Genomic DNA, 18,401 nt, shown 5'->3' on the forward strand with positions numbered 1-18,401 from the left:
TGTGTAGGTTTGATGAGATCTGAAGATTTAACTTAAACTAATCTTGTGCCTCCTACACACCTGGAATTCTGCCCAACACCACATAGTAACATACTAAATATGTGCCAAGTGACATATCTCAGTCATGTTTATCTTTTGGTATCATCAATGGACTTAAACGGAATCAATTAGCTTTCTCTTAATTCTCAGAAATATATACAAGAATTTAGTCATTACTTGAAGTCTCAACAAGAAAAATCAGATAACATGGAAAATATATTTTCAGGCTTTCTAAATGAAAAATCAACACACACATTATAAATTTGATCTCTAAGTACTTTTTTCCTCTGCCTTTATAAACATTTATTTATATTCCTGACACCTAGCATATGCCCAAATATGAAACTCTGGTAACTCCCCTAATCCAATTTTAATAGGTTGAGGAAGAACGTTTATAAAATAAATGAAATAAGTAGAAGTTGGATTTGGAGGTGGGGATACAAAAAACAGTCAATGCACTCATGCATGTAATTATTTCACAGCCTTTAAAATATGGGCACTCAGAGTAGGGAAAAATTGCTCTAAGTCAGTGCCAACAATGTATTCATAGAAGACAGCATATCAAACTATGGTTTGTATATTAGCATGTGAGTTGTGGTAAGTGCTACCTGAACTGTCAGTGTATAGGGAGTAATGATCTATTTAGATCTGTGGGAATGAGAATTTGCAGTGTTTGTTTCAGTTATGTCCTCACAACTTCTTAAAACAACTCATTGATTTAATTCAAAGATTCAGAGTATTATGTAACATTTATTATTATAAAACTTCTCCTTATGATCCTGATTTGTTTGTATATTTATTTCAAAGCTTATATCTATTGCCTGTTTCAAAATTCCAAAATTAAGATTTCAATGAGACTGGTAGATATAGCAGTTAAATCACATATATCCACCTGGTAAATATTCTGGGAAATAGGAATTCCTATCCTACATATTTCTGAGTTTATTTTTCATTTATTCTTCTTCATTAGTACTGTTATAATTTTTTTTATTATTTGTACCCACTTAGTTTAAAAAAACTTGAGATTTTAAAAATAGGTTTTTATGTTTATTGTTTAAAGTTCTGTAATAGCAATTTATTAATTGTTAATTCAGTAAGTAAATATAAACGAAATCTTCTTAGTTAAATTTCAATAACTTTATCTTGCTAATATGTTAAAGACTACCTGGGAAAATTCTCCTAACAAATCCCATAAACAATAGATGACACTAGAAAACCTTTTGTAATAGTAATGGGTGCACTTTTTAATATTGCATCTCCCAGGGGATTGTTTTGGATTCATTAGCAAAACTTTTATAAAACAAGACAGACCTATGGAGAGAGTGATCCACATATATTAAGATTGTCAGCAACCGTGGTAGGAATTTTCACATATTTTGACCCTATTAAGCTTCATAATCACATGCAAAATAAGCCAAATCTTTCTAACTTCAAAATATATATAAACCTCTTTACATGTTACTCTTAATGCTAGTTTTCAAGGTAAGAATATTTTATTCTGTGTTCACATATTATCTAGAATTGTGCTATATATGGAATATAAATTAAGTTGCATTTGCAAAATAAATAAATGTATTAAGAGTATGGGTTGATGCCTGCAGAAAAAGAGGATAAACTTCTTATTTTAAACTGACACATACCCTAAGTGATAGGGGTCAAACAGACCCAAGGCAGTTGTATTAGTATTTTTTGAACTAGTAAAGACTAAGAAAGAAAAAAAAAAGATCACTTTCAGACAATAAAAAATCCCTCAGATCTTCTGCTAATGTGTGGCATATACTAGCTACTTGGTGGAAGATTGTGATTATAATTTTTAGATGACTGATGTAATTAAAGAAACTCACATTATCGTTAAGATCCAAAGATACATTTTGTCTAATTAAATAATTTCTCTTTACCATATATTCTGCTGCTGCTTCTTAATTAAAAGTCAACATAATGTTCCTAAATCTGCACAGCTAAAACAAAATGACACTATGATAAAAACAATATGGATATTTAAACTTACACAGGTACATAGTTCATTTTGAAAATTCAGTCACATTATATTTTAAAAGAGAAGACCAAAACATTCTTACCTTAGAAAACTGTGCATTTATCCATTTTGTGAATGTTTTCTTTTGAACATCTTCTCTTTCATCTATAATGTAAAATTTAAAAAAGACTTAAGAGTTAGGAAAGAATTTTGAATATCATATTTCATAACCAAAATAATTCAGTTATTATGCATCAGTGTTATTTTATATTTGGTATTAAATTCATTGATAATGAAATTAAACATAACTGATATTGGTATTGGGCATCCAAACTAAAAATGAGATGTGAAAAATAATTGATATGGCCAAATCTATGCTGATTCAAATATTATATAAAGACATTACAGAAAAGTAGTCTCATCTGAATAAAGGAAATATTACTTATCCTTCTATGATAAATACTTTAGCATAATCAAAAGAGCCAATATGGGTATTTCTTCTGAGAAACTATTCCTGATATTTTCTTTTTACATCCCTCCCAGTACATTTAAAATTGATTTTCTCGGGACACCTGGGTGGCTTAGCAGTTGAGCGTCTGCCTTTGGCTCAGGGCATGATCCCAGTCCTGGGATCAAGTCCCACATTGGGTTCCGTATGGGGAGCCTGCTTCTCCCTCTGCCAGTGTCTCTTCCCCTCTCTCTGTGTCTCTCATGAATAACTAATTTTTTTTATTTATTTATGATAGTCACAGAGAGAGAGAGAGAGAGAGAGGCAGAGGCAAAGGCAGAGGGAGAGGGAGAAGCAGGCTCCATGCACCAGGAGCCTGACGTGGGATTCGATCCCCGGTCTCCAGGATTGCGCCCTGGGCCAAAGGCAGGCGCTAAACCGCTGCGCCACCCAGGGTTCCCTCTCATGAATAAATAAATCTTTAACAAAAATAAAAAAATAAAAATAAATAAAATTGATTTTCTCCTCTTTTGCAATACCTCCATACTCTTAACATGGGCCCCCAGCATAGGAGAGGTTTCTTGATGATTAGGAGCATAGTTTTTGCATCCCAGAAGCTAGCATTGTCTGCACAAACTAAGAGCTCAGCAAATATTTGATAAACATGCAAAAGCTTTAGAGGAGGGGGGATCTTACAACTTCAAAATTTTTAGTACTTCTTTTCATCCCAAAGTCAGGAAATTTCAAATCAAAATGCAAATGACACCCTTCATGGATTACATATAAATACTCAAAGGAAAAATCTCCAAGGACTTCTTACACCAAGAGAGTGTGGTGGAAAATTATTAAGAAACAGCTTCACAGAATTCATGCTTCTAAAAATTAGTTCTTTTTTTTTCAAGCTGGAAATTGGTATGGAGTTAAATGGGCAGAAAAATAATCAATCTTGATTAATTGAAATCCTTTTTAAAGCCAAAGCCTACCTTTAAATTACTGTAAATATAATCATATTAATTAATGTTCAATAAATGAGTGCATCTGAGAAAGATTTAAAATGGAGAGGTTTATATTTTATTTACATTGGGTCAGAAGAACTCTTATTGAAATGTCCTGACAAAATAACCTCATTTGCTCTTAGATTCTTTTTCAGCAGTGAATCTCCAGTGCTTCTCCTGAAAACGGATGATCCACAGTGAAGAATCATTTCCCACGACAAATGTATCCATGTACTAAGAATATCTGTTTATCTTTAAAGCACATTATTAATCTAGAAGTGGATACTATTAAGTTATATGGAGTAACAGCAGATAAATAATAAACCTAAAACTGTTTTCCTAGATGAGAAATTTTTATTTAGCATCACAAAATACTTCCTTCTTATTTAATTGGGTTAGGGCCACAAACTACACTGCATGTGGCCAAATATCAGCATTACCCATACAGTACAGGATAAACCATAGCTACGATATGGAAGTTTTTTCTTTGTTGACAAGTGTGAATAAAGAAATATTCCTAGTTTCTGAAACTAATCTAGCTTTTTGTGAATATACTTCCCTAAATTCAGCATTACTCTTTTGATAATAATAAAATAAATAAACAGAACATTTCAAATGGTCAACTTTTAATCATTTTCATGGACCTGCTGCAAGAGTATTTGTCGGTATATTTATTTCTCAATGATAGACACATTTTAAGTTAATGACATTATTTGCAATTCCACTTATTTTTCCCTACATGTGCATGCAAATCCTGTCAGACATGGGAGAGTAAATGAGTCATTTGAAAACACACACTTAAAGGTTGGTTGTAAAACATGCCCAACCATCTTCATCCAAAAGTTGAATAGGAAGACATTTGAAGAGATGTGTTTCACATACTTTTCAGTGAAAAGTAGGTAGTAAAGCAACATTTTAATTGGTTTCAATTATATGTACAAAGAGTGATTTTTAGATCAGCCTTGAAGGCAGGAGGGAAACTTTCACATTGTGTGCAAAATAGTATGTATCTACTGTGTAAACAGCACTAAAGGTGAATTTTGTCATACAAATATTTGCACTAGGGTCTTCTTTTTTACTTCTTTTGCTTTTAATACAAGAAAAATATGCCCTTAATGAATTACCTGCTGATGTTTTATTTTGCTATATAACATCTGTTTTAACATGATAAATATTAATATAACTGGTTTTATCATTATAAGATATATCATTTATTAGTGTCTTACTGTTCATTGAGCTGTTCACATGTCATCTCAATCCATATATAATTTGCCATTTTATCCATTAAAAAAATACAAGCTTAGAAGGAATAAAGCTAGTAAGTGACACAGATGAACCTGATATAGATTGTTTGAATCAAAGTCCATGGCTTTTCACATTAACCAGTTCACATTATATTTGCATAGATAATATGGGATGCCATAAGATAATCAAAGTCACAAGAGTTGAGTGTATTATCACAAATGAAAAATAACCAGGATTTCAGGGCCTCTATTTTAAGCAACCCAAGGAATTCCATGTATATTATAATCGATGTGAATGACATCCTGGAATTTTAAAGCCTACAACCTGCATGTCTACATGGACTATCCAGATTTATCCAGATTGGAAAACTGAACCTTCCTTACTATGTTAGATGATTCATTTGTTAATATTTTAAATATTCGGGGATCCCTGGGTGACTCAGGGGTTTGGCGCCTGCCTTTGGCCCAGGGCGTATTCCTGGAGTCCTGGAATCAAGTCCCACATCCGGCTCCCTGCATGGAGCCTGCTTCTCCCTCTGCCTGTATCTCTGCCTCTCTCTCTCTGTGTCTCTCATGACTAAATAAATAAAATCTTTAAAAAAAAGAAAACACTTGATTTAAAAAATAATAATATTTTAAATAATGCCCCTGTATTTACTATTTTATATTTAGTGCTCAACTTTTGTCATAGGTTAACATTATGGAAATATTTTTACAATAATTAAATTCATTAATATTAAAACTATATAGAAATTAATTAGTATTAAAAATCACCCCAAAGTTTTGTGTCTACACATTACAATCCCCATAGACATGTATTTTACATAGCCACATAACATTCTGCCTTTTCAACTTATTTTATGCTAAATATCTTATGGGCTTCCATTTCCTTTTGTTTGCTATTAGAAATTCCACCATAATGAACATCTTCATGCATTCTCTTTCAGCTTCTGGTGTATAATTGTCTCAGAATAAATTATTGGGTCAATATTAAAAAAAAACTCTTATGGCTTTTACTAAATATTGTCATATTGCTTTCCCAATGGCCATATCAATGTTTTATGGCACTAGAAACAATGAAGTTATGTTGCTGATAGGAATTTTGTTGCTTTCGTTCTTAAAGTGATTATTGCTTTATCAGATATAAGGAGATAGTTGATGCTCATCTTAATTTGAATCCATTTGATTACTAATAAGGTAGAACATGTTTTCAAAATTTATTCTGCATCTTCTACTTTTGTCAAAATACTTGTTTATATCCTCTGCTCATGTATCTAATTGAGCTCTTGATATTTTACAATTAATTAGAATGAGATTATAAAGCAGTAGTTCTTTTTATTTTTAAAGCAGTAGTTCTTAAACACTTCAAGTTGTGGACTCCATTTGATTATCTGATAAAAATAATGATCCTCTCTACTTAAAAATGCGTATACAGACATACTTACATACAGTTTCATGGGGTTCACTGATCTCTCTGCAGAAGGTTCCTATTACCATGAAAGCCAAGTTAAGAATCAATATCATAGAATGCCTGAGTGGCTCAGTTGGTTAAATGTCTGCCTTTGGCACAGGTCATGATCCCAGGGTTCTGGGATCTAGCCCCACATCAAGCCCTGTATTGAGCTCCCTGCTCAGTTAGGAGTCTGCTTCTTCCTCTCCCTCTGCCCTGTCGCACCCCCCGCCGAATGTGCTTGCTCTCTCGCTCTCTCTCTCAAATAAATAAATAAATAAATAAATAAATAAATAAATAAAATCTTTAAAAAAATAATCACTATCATAAATTAAGCTACTTACTCTTAGTCAGTGAATGCATATATATTCCCAAGTGCTTGTATTTCTTTTAATTTTCATTTCATTTTTATTATGCTAAAAATCTATACTTTTATATATATGTAAATATATCCATTTCCATTGTTATTTCTCATATGACTTAAAAGTTGATACTTTTATTATTTAGTTTTAAAGACTTATCTATTTATTTGAGAGAGTGAGTGCATGTACATGGGGGGATGTGCGGCAGAGAGAGAGACAATACAAGTAGACTCTGCCAAATGGGGAGCCTGACATGGGCTTGATCCCAGGACCCAGATATCATGACCTGAGCTGAAATGAAGACTCAGACACTGAAATGACTGAGCCACAGAGGCTCTCCTAAATGTTGATCCTTTTATTTTTTTATTATTTTTTTAGATTTTATTTATTCATGAGAGACAGAGAGAGAGAGAGAGAGAGAGAGGCACAGACACAGGCAGAGGGAGAAGCAGGCTCCATGCAGGGAGCCCGATGTGAGCCTCAATCCCGGGACTCCAGGATCACGTCCCAGGCCGAAGAAGGCAGCCACTAATCCGCTGAGCTACCCAGGGATCCCCAAAGTTGATCCTTTTAAACACAATGTTACATATCCATAGTCTAAAGTCAATATACATATACATATATGATAAATTGCCATAGAGCCAATAGAGATGATTTCAATACTTTAATAAAATATATGTAATTATAGATACATAGTCTATAGGAAGAGATATAAATGTGAAATCAACAAGAAAGAGAATGAGAAAAGAATAAAGTGAATTCTGTTTTACTAGGAAATGATTATCTAGATACTCCTGCTTAGTCATTTCAAGAGCACATATTCTATTTTGTTTTCTCTAGGGTTTGTTTATAACTGATTTTCTTTTACTAATAAAAATATGCTTGAGTATATTAATGTGAGAGGCCAAGTACAAAATCTCTGTTAGAAAAATTTACTTGAAAACTGTTCCCTAGAGATGTCAAGGAGTGAAGAACTACTACTTCATAAATTGCACAGAGTGACCAACATTTTATTTTATTCTCTCTATGGGGAAAACTCATAAAATTAGCTTTCTACTATGGCATAAAAATTGTATTTCGTCTCAGAATTAATTAACCCTTTCTCATAAAATCATTTTTAACCAATAAATCTGGCCCTTCATATTTTCTAAGATTAGTGCAATGACCTTTTACCCTGTTATTAACTTTTATATTCCTGAGACCCTCAGTCTCCTATAAATGTAGGATAATTAAATTGCAATATTCATGATTCACAAGAGTGACTTACTGCACAAAAATGATGTTGGCAAACTGAGAGAACATTAAATCAGGGGAACTGGCTTCTAGTGCAGGACTTATGAGTATGGTGGCCTCAGTCTCTTTATTTGTGAAATAAAGATATTAATTGCCTTTTAGCTCATGGAGTTGATTTTAAGATGTAATGAAATAATTTTTTATGTAGTAATTTATAGAATAATTATTTACAAAAAATAATTATTTACAGAATGCTTAGTATCTGTTGGTCATTGTAATGGTTACTGAGAAGATAAATAGAATTCAGTTTTTACCACCATTCACACCCTTGTAGAATATACACATATGATAGATAAATATATTAAACGTCTTATAGCAGCAAGGATACATATAGTCAAAGGATATTACAGGAGCACAGAAAAGGGATATGTAGCCACATGGATGTTAGGGAAGACATTTTCTAGAAGGGGTTGGCTAAGTTGAGTCTAGCAGGATGAGCCAAAAAAGGGAAAGAAAAAAGGTTCAAAGGGAAAGATGAATCTTTAGGAGGAGTTCATAGGTCATAAGGAATACAATAACATTGTATGATTCTACCCATAAATGTTATCTAAAACAATGAGAAAACAAACAAAAAGAGAATCAAAACTATATTACAGAGAACAAACTGATGGTCGCCAGAGGGAAGGAGGCTGGGCAAAATGGTGAAGGGGAGTAGGAGATACAGGCCTCCGGTTACAGAATGAATAAGTCACAGGAATAAAAGGCAGAGTAAGAGGAATACAGGCATTGATATTTTAAGAGCAGCGTAATGGGATAGATGGTAGCTATACTTGTGGTCAACATAGCATAATGTATAAACTTGTCAAATCACGAAGTTGTACACCTGAAACTAGTGTAACAATGTGTATCTACTATATTTAAGAAAAAAGAATGATCTTCATTATATTTAATTCAGTTTTGTTGCACTCTAAAGTGTGGAGAAGGGAGTAGCATGAGATGAAATTATAAAGGTATTTGGGAGTAATATGACCCTCTATATGTGATCAGATACGACAGCATGAGTGAAAGCATTGAAAAACTAAACCAATCAAACAACCCAGTTATATAAACACCACAAATTATCCTCATTACACAGGGAAGTTAATCATGATCTGTGCCAGAAAAACATTTTAAAAAATGACGTTTCCTTGGGTGCCAGCTAGTATGTTAATTGAAAATTCTCACCACTTAAGTGACCCAGAAAATACAAGTATAGAAGGAGAAGGGAACATTAGAGTTGGTACTAGTGTAGAAATACATATAGTGTAGAAATACAAAGGAATATTTCACATTAAATAGAGGACTATTCAGCAATATAGAAGAAGTATTAGGGTCTCTATTCTTTGCTTCTACCAAAGATGAGAAAAAGGGAAATGAGAAATGTGGATGATTAATGGTAAACATTAGATAAGGTTATGTGATACTGTGCAACATTATGAAGGAAGGCCCTAAACTCAGGATATAGTTAGAAAATGGATTTGCCATGTTATTAATGCTTCAAAATGGCAATGCAAAGTGGAGGAGAGTAGAAGGGAGAATGTCATGAAAAATGCTTTCCATTAAATCTGAGTAATAGCTTTTGATCATAGGATTACAGAATGTTAGGGCCGAAGGTGATATTCGTGGTCATTTTATAATGAGGAGGTCTAAAATAATTAAATTACAGCACAAAGAAGAGAAAACCAGTTAGTGTCAAAGAGGTTTCCTTCTTTTCCACTCACTCTTCAATCAGTGTGATGCAGTTTCCACTGCTCATCACCCTACAAAAGTTGTTAATAATATCACCCATATCCTTTCTAATTTCCAAGACAGTGACTGTCTAGATTCTAACTGAATTCCTGGCACTTAGCATAGAATATGTTACACAATAGTGCTTAGTAAAGATGTTTTAAATTAATGAGGACCAGATTTACTTTTCAGACCTTTTCTTACTTTTGTGTTTTGCAGATATTAGTTCTATTAACCTGTGGTAGACAGGAAAATGGTCCTCCGAAAAGGTTCATGTCCCAATCCCAAGAATTTCTGAATAAGTTTTCTTAAAACTCATTTGTTTTACAATAAGTTAAAGTATTTTAAAATTCTTTGTTATGGCAATGAGAATTAAGGTTGCAGATGGACTAAAATTTGGTAATCAGGTCATTTTGGATAGGAAGACCATCTCAGGTTATCCAAGTTGGACCAATATAATCACAGTGTGCCCTTCAAAGGGGGAAGAGGGCAGCCGAAGAGAGACAGCCTAAGAGAGAGCAGCATAACAAGGACTTGGTCCAAAGACGTGAACAGACATTTCTCTTAAAAAGATATACAAATGGCCAGCAGACATATGAAAAAAAATGTTCTACATCACTCGGCATCAGGAAAATACAAATCAAAACCACAATGAGATATCACCTCACACCAGCCAGAATGGCTAAAATTAACAAGTCAGGAAACAACAGGTTTATGTTCGTGAGGATGCGGAGAAAGAGGAACCATCTTACACTATTGGTGGGAATGAAAGTTGGTGCAGCCACTCTGGAAAACAGTATGGAGGTTCCTCAAGGTGCTAAAAATAGACCTACCCTATGACTCAGCACTTGTACTACTAGGTGTTTACCCCAAACATACAAATGTAGTGATCCAAAGGGGTACGTCCACCCCAGTGTTCATAGCAGCGATGTCCACAATAACCAAACCATGGTAGGAGCTGAGATGCCCTTTGACAGAAGAATGGATAAAGATGTGAGATGTATATATACACACACACAATGTAATATTACTCAGCCATCAGAAAGGATGAATACCTACCATTTACATCCACATGTTTGGAACTGGAGGGTATTATGCTGAGCTAAATAAGTCAATTAGAGAATTATTAGACAATTATCATATGGTTACACTCATATGTGGAATATAAGAAATTGCACAGAGGATCATAGGGTAAGGGAGGGAAAACTGAATGGGAAATCATCAGAGAGAGAGAAAAAACATGAGAGACTCTTAAGTATAGGAAAGAAACAGGGTTGCTGGAGGGGAGGTGGGTGGAGGATTGGGTAGTTGGGTGATGGGCATTAAGGAGTGCATGTGATGTGATGAGCACTGGGTGTTATATGCAACTGATGAATTACTGAACAGTACATCTGAAACTAATGATCTGAAACTACTGCATATTGGCTAATTGAATTTAAATTAAAAAAAGGGACTTGACCCAATGCTGCTGGTTTTGAAGATGAAGAAGAGGGCAGGCTCCACAATGGGAGAGATAGGGCATGGATTCTTCCCTGAAGTCTCCAGAAGGCACACAGTTCTGATGGCCCTTAACTTTAGCCCCATGAAGTCAATTTCAGATTGGAGACCTGAAGAATTGTTATATAAGAAATAGGAGTTGTTTTAAGTTGCTAAATTTGTGGTAATTTTTATAGCATCAATAGGAAACTTATACATAACTTTTCCTCTTGAAGGCTGTTAAGTCCACTGAAAATATATACTGATACCTACAAGGTGGTAGAAATATAACTGTGTAAAAGATAAAGTTCCTACCCTTTTGCCTTTACAGCATAGTGAGAGAAAGAGACACACTCAAAACAAATATATAGTGGATACATAGGTAAGTTCTTTGATGAAGAAAATACAGGGTTTTGTCAAAAGCATATATTAAAAAAATGTAACTTGAAAAATCCAGTGTTTCCTTGGTGAAGTGACATCTCAGTTGATTTCTAAACATTAATTAAGAATATAGAGGGATGCCTGGGTGGCTCAGTGGTTGAGCATCTGTCTTCGGCTCAGGACGTGATCCTGGAATCCCAGGATCGAGTCCACATTAGGCTCCCATGAGGAGCCTACCTCTCCCTCTGCCTGTGTCTCTGCCTCTCTCTGTGTGTCTCTCATGAATAAATAAATAAAATTGTAAAAAAAAAAAAAAGAATATAGAAGCAAGAAAGGTGAAAAATAACCCCAGAGCATAAAAAAAAGAGGTGCAACTACCAGGATAGGAGTATGGTCCATTCAAGGAACAAGAGGAAGAGGAAGGGGAGGACAAAAGTGGCTGAGATGACTTTAGATAAAAGAGAAATGATCTTTAGCCAAATTAGGAAGAGACTTAAACTTTAGTTAGAAGACAGAAACCAAAGTATAATTTTAAGTAGGAAAATAGCAATATTGGTTTGTGTTTTATTTTATATTTAAAGGATTTTTTTTATTTTTAAAAGATTGTATTTATTTATTTATTTACTTATTTAAAGATTTTATTTATTTATTCATGAGAGACACACAGAGAGAAGCAGAGACACAGGCAGAGGGAGAAGCAGGCTCTATGCAAGGAGCTCAATGTGGGATTCGATTCTGGGACTCCAGGATCGTGCCCTGAGCCAAAGGCAGGCACTAAACCACTGAGCCACCCAGGGATCCCCTGAAGATTTTACTTATTCATAAGAGACACACAGAGAGAGGCAGAGACATAGGCAGAGGGAGAGGCAGGCTCCCCACAGGGAACCTGACATGGGACTTGATCACAGGACCCCAGGATTACAGCCGGAGCCAAAGGCAGACACTCAACCACTGAGTCACCCAGTTGTGCCTAAAACATTTTATTTTTAAGTAATCTCTACACCCTGTGTGGGGCTTGAACTCACAACCTTAAGATCAAGAGTTGCATGTTCTACTGACTGATCCAGCCAGGCACCCCTGGTTTGTGTTTTAACGATAAACTTTATATAATTATGTATTATATCATTATAATCCATGGCTTGTATTGGTGAATTGCAGTTTGACTGGAGAAACATAAATGCAGGCAATTACCTTTAATAGGTATTACTCATAAGAACTAGTTATTAATTTTATGTGGAAGTAGGTGATTTGGGAGAAGTACAGCCAATGATACTACTCAAATTGGAGTTCTGAAGTCCCAGAAAGAAGAGTATCTGGATCTGTATATATAATGAGGGTATGGGAAGAATTGGGAAATACTGACTTTTGGTAGTTTGGAGATGAAAAGAAAGAAATGTAGAGGAGGCAATTGGATATAAGAGACTGAAGTGCAAAAGATAAATCTGAGCTGAAAATAAATATTTGGGAGACACAAGCCAACTGGCACATAGTAACTAAAGCCCCTGTAGTGAAAGATGTTACTAGAAAGAGTGCACAAGCTTTCCAATTTTATGAAATATTATTGTCTCCTGGTTCTTCTTCCAACAAAAGGGCTGTCTCCTGATCTGATCTGTTTCATTGGCTTCTTTGCTATTCACCCTGGAAATACTGGCGTTGTTCCAGGGTCCTATCTCTTCTGCATCTCTTCTTGTCTTGTCTACTACGTTTATTCTTCCTAAACAAAGTGACTTCTTACCCCAGCCCAACCACCACCATATATTGATATTGATGATACTTATACCTAAATCTTTATTTTTCATCTTGATTAATGTCCTGAGTTTCACACTGACAGAGCTAACTCAAGTTAATACCTCTAGTTATATGACCTGTAGGTACCCAAACAATATCACTCATCTTCTCAAATAAAGTCACATAATCCTATTCTTCCTATCAATTAATGGCTTTATCATTCATCTAGTAACCAAATAATTAACTCTCGAGTCATTATTCAAGTTTGAGAAATGCTTGTCCTGAGGTTAAAGTCCCCCTTATTTAGAACAGCAAATAAGGGTTTTTATAATTTGACTCTAAATACTTTTCTAAACTTAATATTCATCATACCTATGGGCACCCACACATATTCCTTACCCCTCTACTCACATACCTACCAGGTCTACTCCAGCCACACAAGCCAAATGTCTCCATGGTTAACCCACAGACTTTCTTACTTTGGTCCTTTGTTCATGGAGTCCCAGGAATGTGACTTGAAAACTCTTACTCTTAGGAGCAAATTCATATGTGAGGATTTTCACAATCATCCTGTTCTCCATGGCAGAACTTACCAATTAATTCTTCTGATATACACATACACTTTAGCATTTTTTAAACGGCATCATTTTTATGCAGGTGTATGCATGTTCATATACATACAAATCTGTTACTCTCTCCTATAATGAATCCCACTCATTAACGCTGCATGTGACCACACTTCAATGGGAGGACTATTATGTCTTTGTAACTCCTGGCATCCAATCTGGTGTATTCAAGCAGAAACAGATACTTAATAAGAGTTGGTTGAATAAATCAAATGATTAATCAATGATTAACCATAATTAAATCCCAGATCTACTAAGTCCCAGACCGATATTTTTTCCCTCTACATCCCATACTGCTTAAATTGCTCTGTTAATTATAAACCTTTGGTCTTAATCATCAATTCATTTCCAAAAATATACATGGAGCACCCACTCTGTATAAAATCACTGTTCAATATCTTCTCACAAAATTTGTCTTTGGAACTCCAGTATTTATTTTCAACACTATATGGGATAAAAAATAGGATTAGAAGAGTATTTCTTGCAAAAAAAATCTGCCTTGACTTTTCTGGGTAAGTTACATTCTGGAATATGATGAAATTGCCCTTCACTTCATCTTTCATGACTGTTGTGGCTCTTAACACCATGTAAAATGCTATAGATGACCTGTCTGATCCTTTACCTCCCCTGCAAATGTTGCTTCTTTCTCATATAGGTCAATTGCTTTTTATTGTAGGGAGGTGATAGACTCTGAAAATAATTTGAATAGCTGTGTCAGCTCATACTGGATAAAAGTTCCCTCCCATCCCTTGCCACTTAATCATAGAATTTATGCTATATTAGCAAATTGGAGTTATGACCAGAACCTAACATAATCACACCATTGCATATTCATAAAAATGATCAATAACACTAGATCTATGAAAAACACAATGCAAGAATTGTAGAAATATTGTTATGTACAGTTATAGAAGTTACCATGAAATAGAACATAGTAACAATGAATAAGTATCAATTAAAATAGAAGATAAATCAGGATTCCAAGAGTATGCAAAAACATACTAGGTAACACAACTTGGAAAAAAGAGTGCCATATGGTATATGGTACAGATGGTTCATTCTTGTTCCCTTAAAATTCCATTCTGAGGGCAGCCCGGGTGGCTCAGTGGTTTAGCACTGCCTTCAGCCCAGGGCCTGATCCTGGAGACCCAGGATCAAGTCCCAGGTCCGGCTCCCTGCATGGAGCCTGCTTTTCCCTCTGCCTGTGTCTCTGCCTCTCTCTCTCCCTCTCTCTCTGTGTGTGTCTCTCATGGATAAATAAATAAAATCTTAAAAAAATTCCATTCTGACACTAAGAATATGTATCAGATACTCTGTAGGTTGGTGATTAAATACATCCCTCCCAGCATCAGGGAGCCTGGGTTCACATCCCAGCTCCACTTCTCACTAAGTCTATGACCTTAGTCAAGTTATTTAATCCCTCTGCATCTCATTGTGTCCATCTGCATCATGGGAATAAAAACACTGGTAGAGGGCAGCCCGGGTGGCTCAGTGGTTTAGCACTGCCTTTGGCCCAGGGCATGATCCTGGAGACCTGGGATCGAGTCCCACAGCGGGCTCCCTACATGGAGCCTGCTTCTCCCTCTGCCTGTGTCTCTGCCTCTCTCTCTCTCTCTCTCTCTCTCTCTGTGTCTCTCATGAATAAATAAATAAAATCTTGAAAAACAAACAAACAAAAACACTAGTAGAGAATTGTTAAGGCTAAATGTGAGAGACTTAAGATGCATATTAATACTGAAAAATCTAAAGAAAAAAAGAAAATTTATAAAACTTTATTCCTAGATGTACCACTACTTCCCATTGGCCAGCTGTATAAACTGCATTATTGGAGCACCTGAGTGGCTTGGTCATTTATGCATCTGCCTTCAGCTCAGATCCTGAACCGACGGTCCTGGGATAGAGCCCCATATTGGGCTCCCTTATCAGTGGGGAGTCTGCTTCTCTCTATGCCCTTCCCTGATAACTTGTGGTCTCTCTCTCCCTCACTCCCTCTCAAATAAATAAAATCTTAACAAAAACCCACCTCTGCATTATTTTGTAAAAGAGACACAATTTCTAGGTGGTGGTCAATTAACAATTAGTAAGATTTTTAAAATACTATTTATAAATGTTCAGCAAATAGAATCCTCTTGATTTGAAAGCTAAAGAAAAAATATGAAATGGTATTAGTATAAATTATATCTCTTCATGTCCAGAAAAGTGAAGTCTGTGTTTAGCAATAATGAATGAATGAAAACAATGAATATTTTTGTGTTGCATTAAACTTTATAAAGTGATTTCAAATGTCTCATCTTGTTTGAACATGACCCTGTGGGTGTAAACTTGTTATGGACAAGAATAAGTTACTATTAATTAGTATGCAGGCTTGAAATATACTTTAGTAGTGTGTCACTACTTATTTTTGTAGGAAAATATAACTTATTTTTGTAAAAAAAATAATAGCCCTGGACTAATTATGGCAGAATAAATAAAGTAAGATCCCAAAGGTCTCATGTAATTTGGAGGTAAAATTAATCACTTGGACAATGGCGTAAGTCTTAACTAGACACCTGTTTCCATATTTCAACACAGTCAATTTTACTTTGAAAATAGTTTATCTACTAAAAAATTAAAAATAAATTGTTTTGTGGTACATATTTACCTATTTTATTGGATTGTAAAATAGTTATTTTCAAATAAAAAGGAAAACAATCAGCCAAAGTGTGCAATAGCCACTTCCAAATGTCTAGGTCAGTGAGACGCTCTATAAACAGACAAAGGCTCAAACACAGAGTCCTCTTTTGGGTATATTACAAAGAGATAATTAAGTCACAAGATATATTCACTAAACTTGCACTATGGAGTAAACATTAAGAAAATGATATAGTATATATAATTGATGCATCATGCTTTATTTCCTTGGCCCAACCCTGAGTTTACCTATAACTGTGAACAAATTCTGTGATGCTGAAGATTTCCCACCTAAAGCATCCACATTAGTGCTTCTTTGCAATAAGACTTTTTCCAGATCTAGGGGAAATTGGTAGGCCCATCTGTGGTGCAGCCAAGAAATGACAGAGATTTAATTTCCCTAGGTACAATCAGTAAATGAGGGACAGAAATCAATGGACTAAAAAGCCCAGTGGAACAATTGTTGGACATTTTCTTGAAGGCTCCTCAAGGATTACTGGGGATATTCAACTCAGAATGGCCCAGAGTAGCACCACTATTGTCTATTCTCCCTTCCCTGGCTCACTTCCCACATCCTTTATTTATGTTCATTTTCCAAATGAACTACCTGTACCAGTACTGGTTCGAGTTAGCTTTCTGAGTAATTCAAATTAACCCATATGGGTACTGGGCCTAAGTTACTTGACTTGATCATGTACTATCCAGCATTAAATATCTCGTAGGCAACACCAAACCTCAGTTTTTCAGTCTGTAAAATGGAAATAATCATAGGAACAAACTCTGAGTTTTATTTTGATGAGATATTCTGCAGGGTATCAATTGTAGTCTTAAGCAATGACTTTTTACAAAGTAAAAGTCAATATAAACAATTACTATTTTTACTAACAATATATTTAACCACATTAAAAGTTTGTGGGCAAACTGGTAGATTGTATTATTTGCTCATCATTCATTCTTCCCTCCCCCTGCTTGCCGTGGATCACCCTAGGTGGATTTCACTTCCAATCTCACTGATGTGGACTTCATCGTGTGACTTGCCTGGCCCAATAAAACATGAGCAGATGTAACAGTGTGTCAGTTCTGAGCAAGGGATTTAAGAATTGTGATGTACTTTTTCATTTCTCTGGCTCTTCCTTCCTTTGATAGTAGAAGATCATGCCTCAAGTAGACTATGTTCCCAAAAGGAGAGATGCATATGTGGAGCTGACCTGAAGCCAAAGAGTGAAAGAAACCTTGGAATAAGAAATAAATGCTTGTTCCTCTAAGTCACAGAAATTTTTTTTTTTACAGAGCATCATCTTAGAATGATGACTAATACAGCAGGAAAATAGTAAATGTGCCCAATAGAATAAAATATAACAATAGATAGTATATAGCATCTTTACTTAAAATAGATTTGAATTCATTTGTTTAAATTTAAATTTAATATAAGCTGATGTATGGGTTTTAAATCAAGTATTAAACACTCTCTAAAATTCCATCTGGAGTATATTATCTTTTCTATATTGGTACTTCCCTTATCATAACATTCACATTTTAAACATTAAAGCAGTGTTTTTTTCTTATACACAGCCCAGTGTAGGCATAGACTGAAACCAACCTGGGAGATGATTTAAGGGAAGGATATGTTCAAAGGAAATTCAGTGGATTATGGTAAGAGCAATAGTCAGTACTGAGAATGCTTATTTATACCTCGTTCCAAACACAGAAAGCACTTACAACAGAAATAAAGTTTAAGAGCAATCACTTACTCCCCCTTTCACCAAAAATGGAAGTCTTAAGCCAGTGTTTGTGAAAGATGAAGCCAAAAATTATAAATAGAGTTAAGGCCAAACATTTTTCCAGTATAAACAGGGGAAATTCTGTAGTCAGTGAAAGAGCATTCAGATCTGTCTTTTAGGACAGATTTCAGGAAATCATTACTGATAATCCAAGAGAAGTCTTGGGACTTAATCAAAGGAGGAGACAGTTTTGAGAGTTAATCAGGTGCCAATGCTAATACATGAT

The 18,401-nt window shown here is 35.0% G+C and overlaps 1 protein-coding gene across 2 annotated transcripts in view; it reads right to left on the reverse strand.

The window, feature by feature from the left end:
- The window catches only part of DMD (dystrophin), a 2,426,617-nt gene that overhangs the window by 1,862,120 nt on the left and 546,096 nt on the right, over positions 1-18,401 (reverse strand). For both annotated transcript variants that reach the window (XM_072743155.1, XM_072743156.1), the window contains exon 2: positions 2,118-2,179. In XM_072743155.1, the coding sequence (XP_072599256.1) occupies positions 2,118-2,179 (62 nt within the window). The remainder of the gene's footprint in view (positions 1-2,117; positions 2,180-18,401) is intronic.

This window comes from Vulpes vulpes, chromosome X (genome assembly GCF_048418805.1).
Source record: "Vulpes vulpes isolate BD-2025 chromosome X, VulVul3, whole genome shotgun sequence".
Classification (NCBI taxonomy): domain Eukaryota; kingdom Metazoa; phylum Chordata; class Mammalia; order Carnivora; family Canidae; genus Vulpes; species Vulpes vulpes.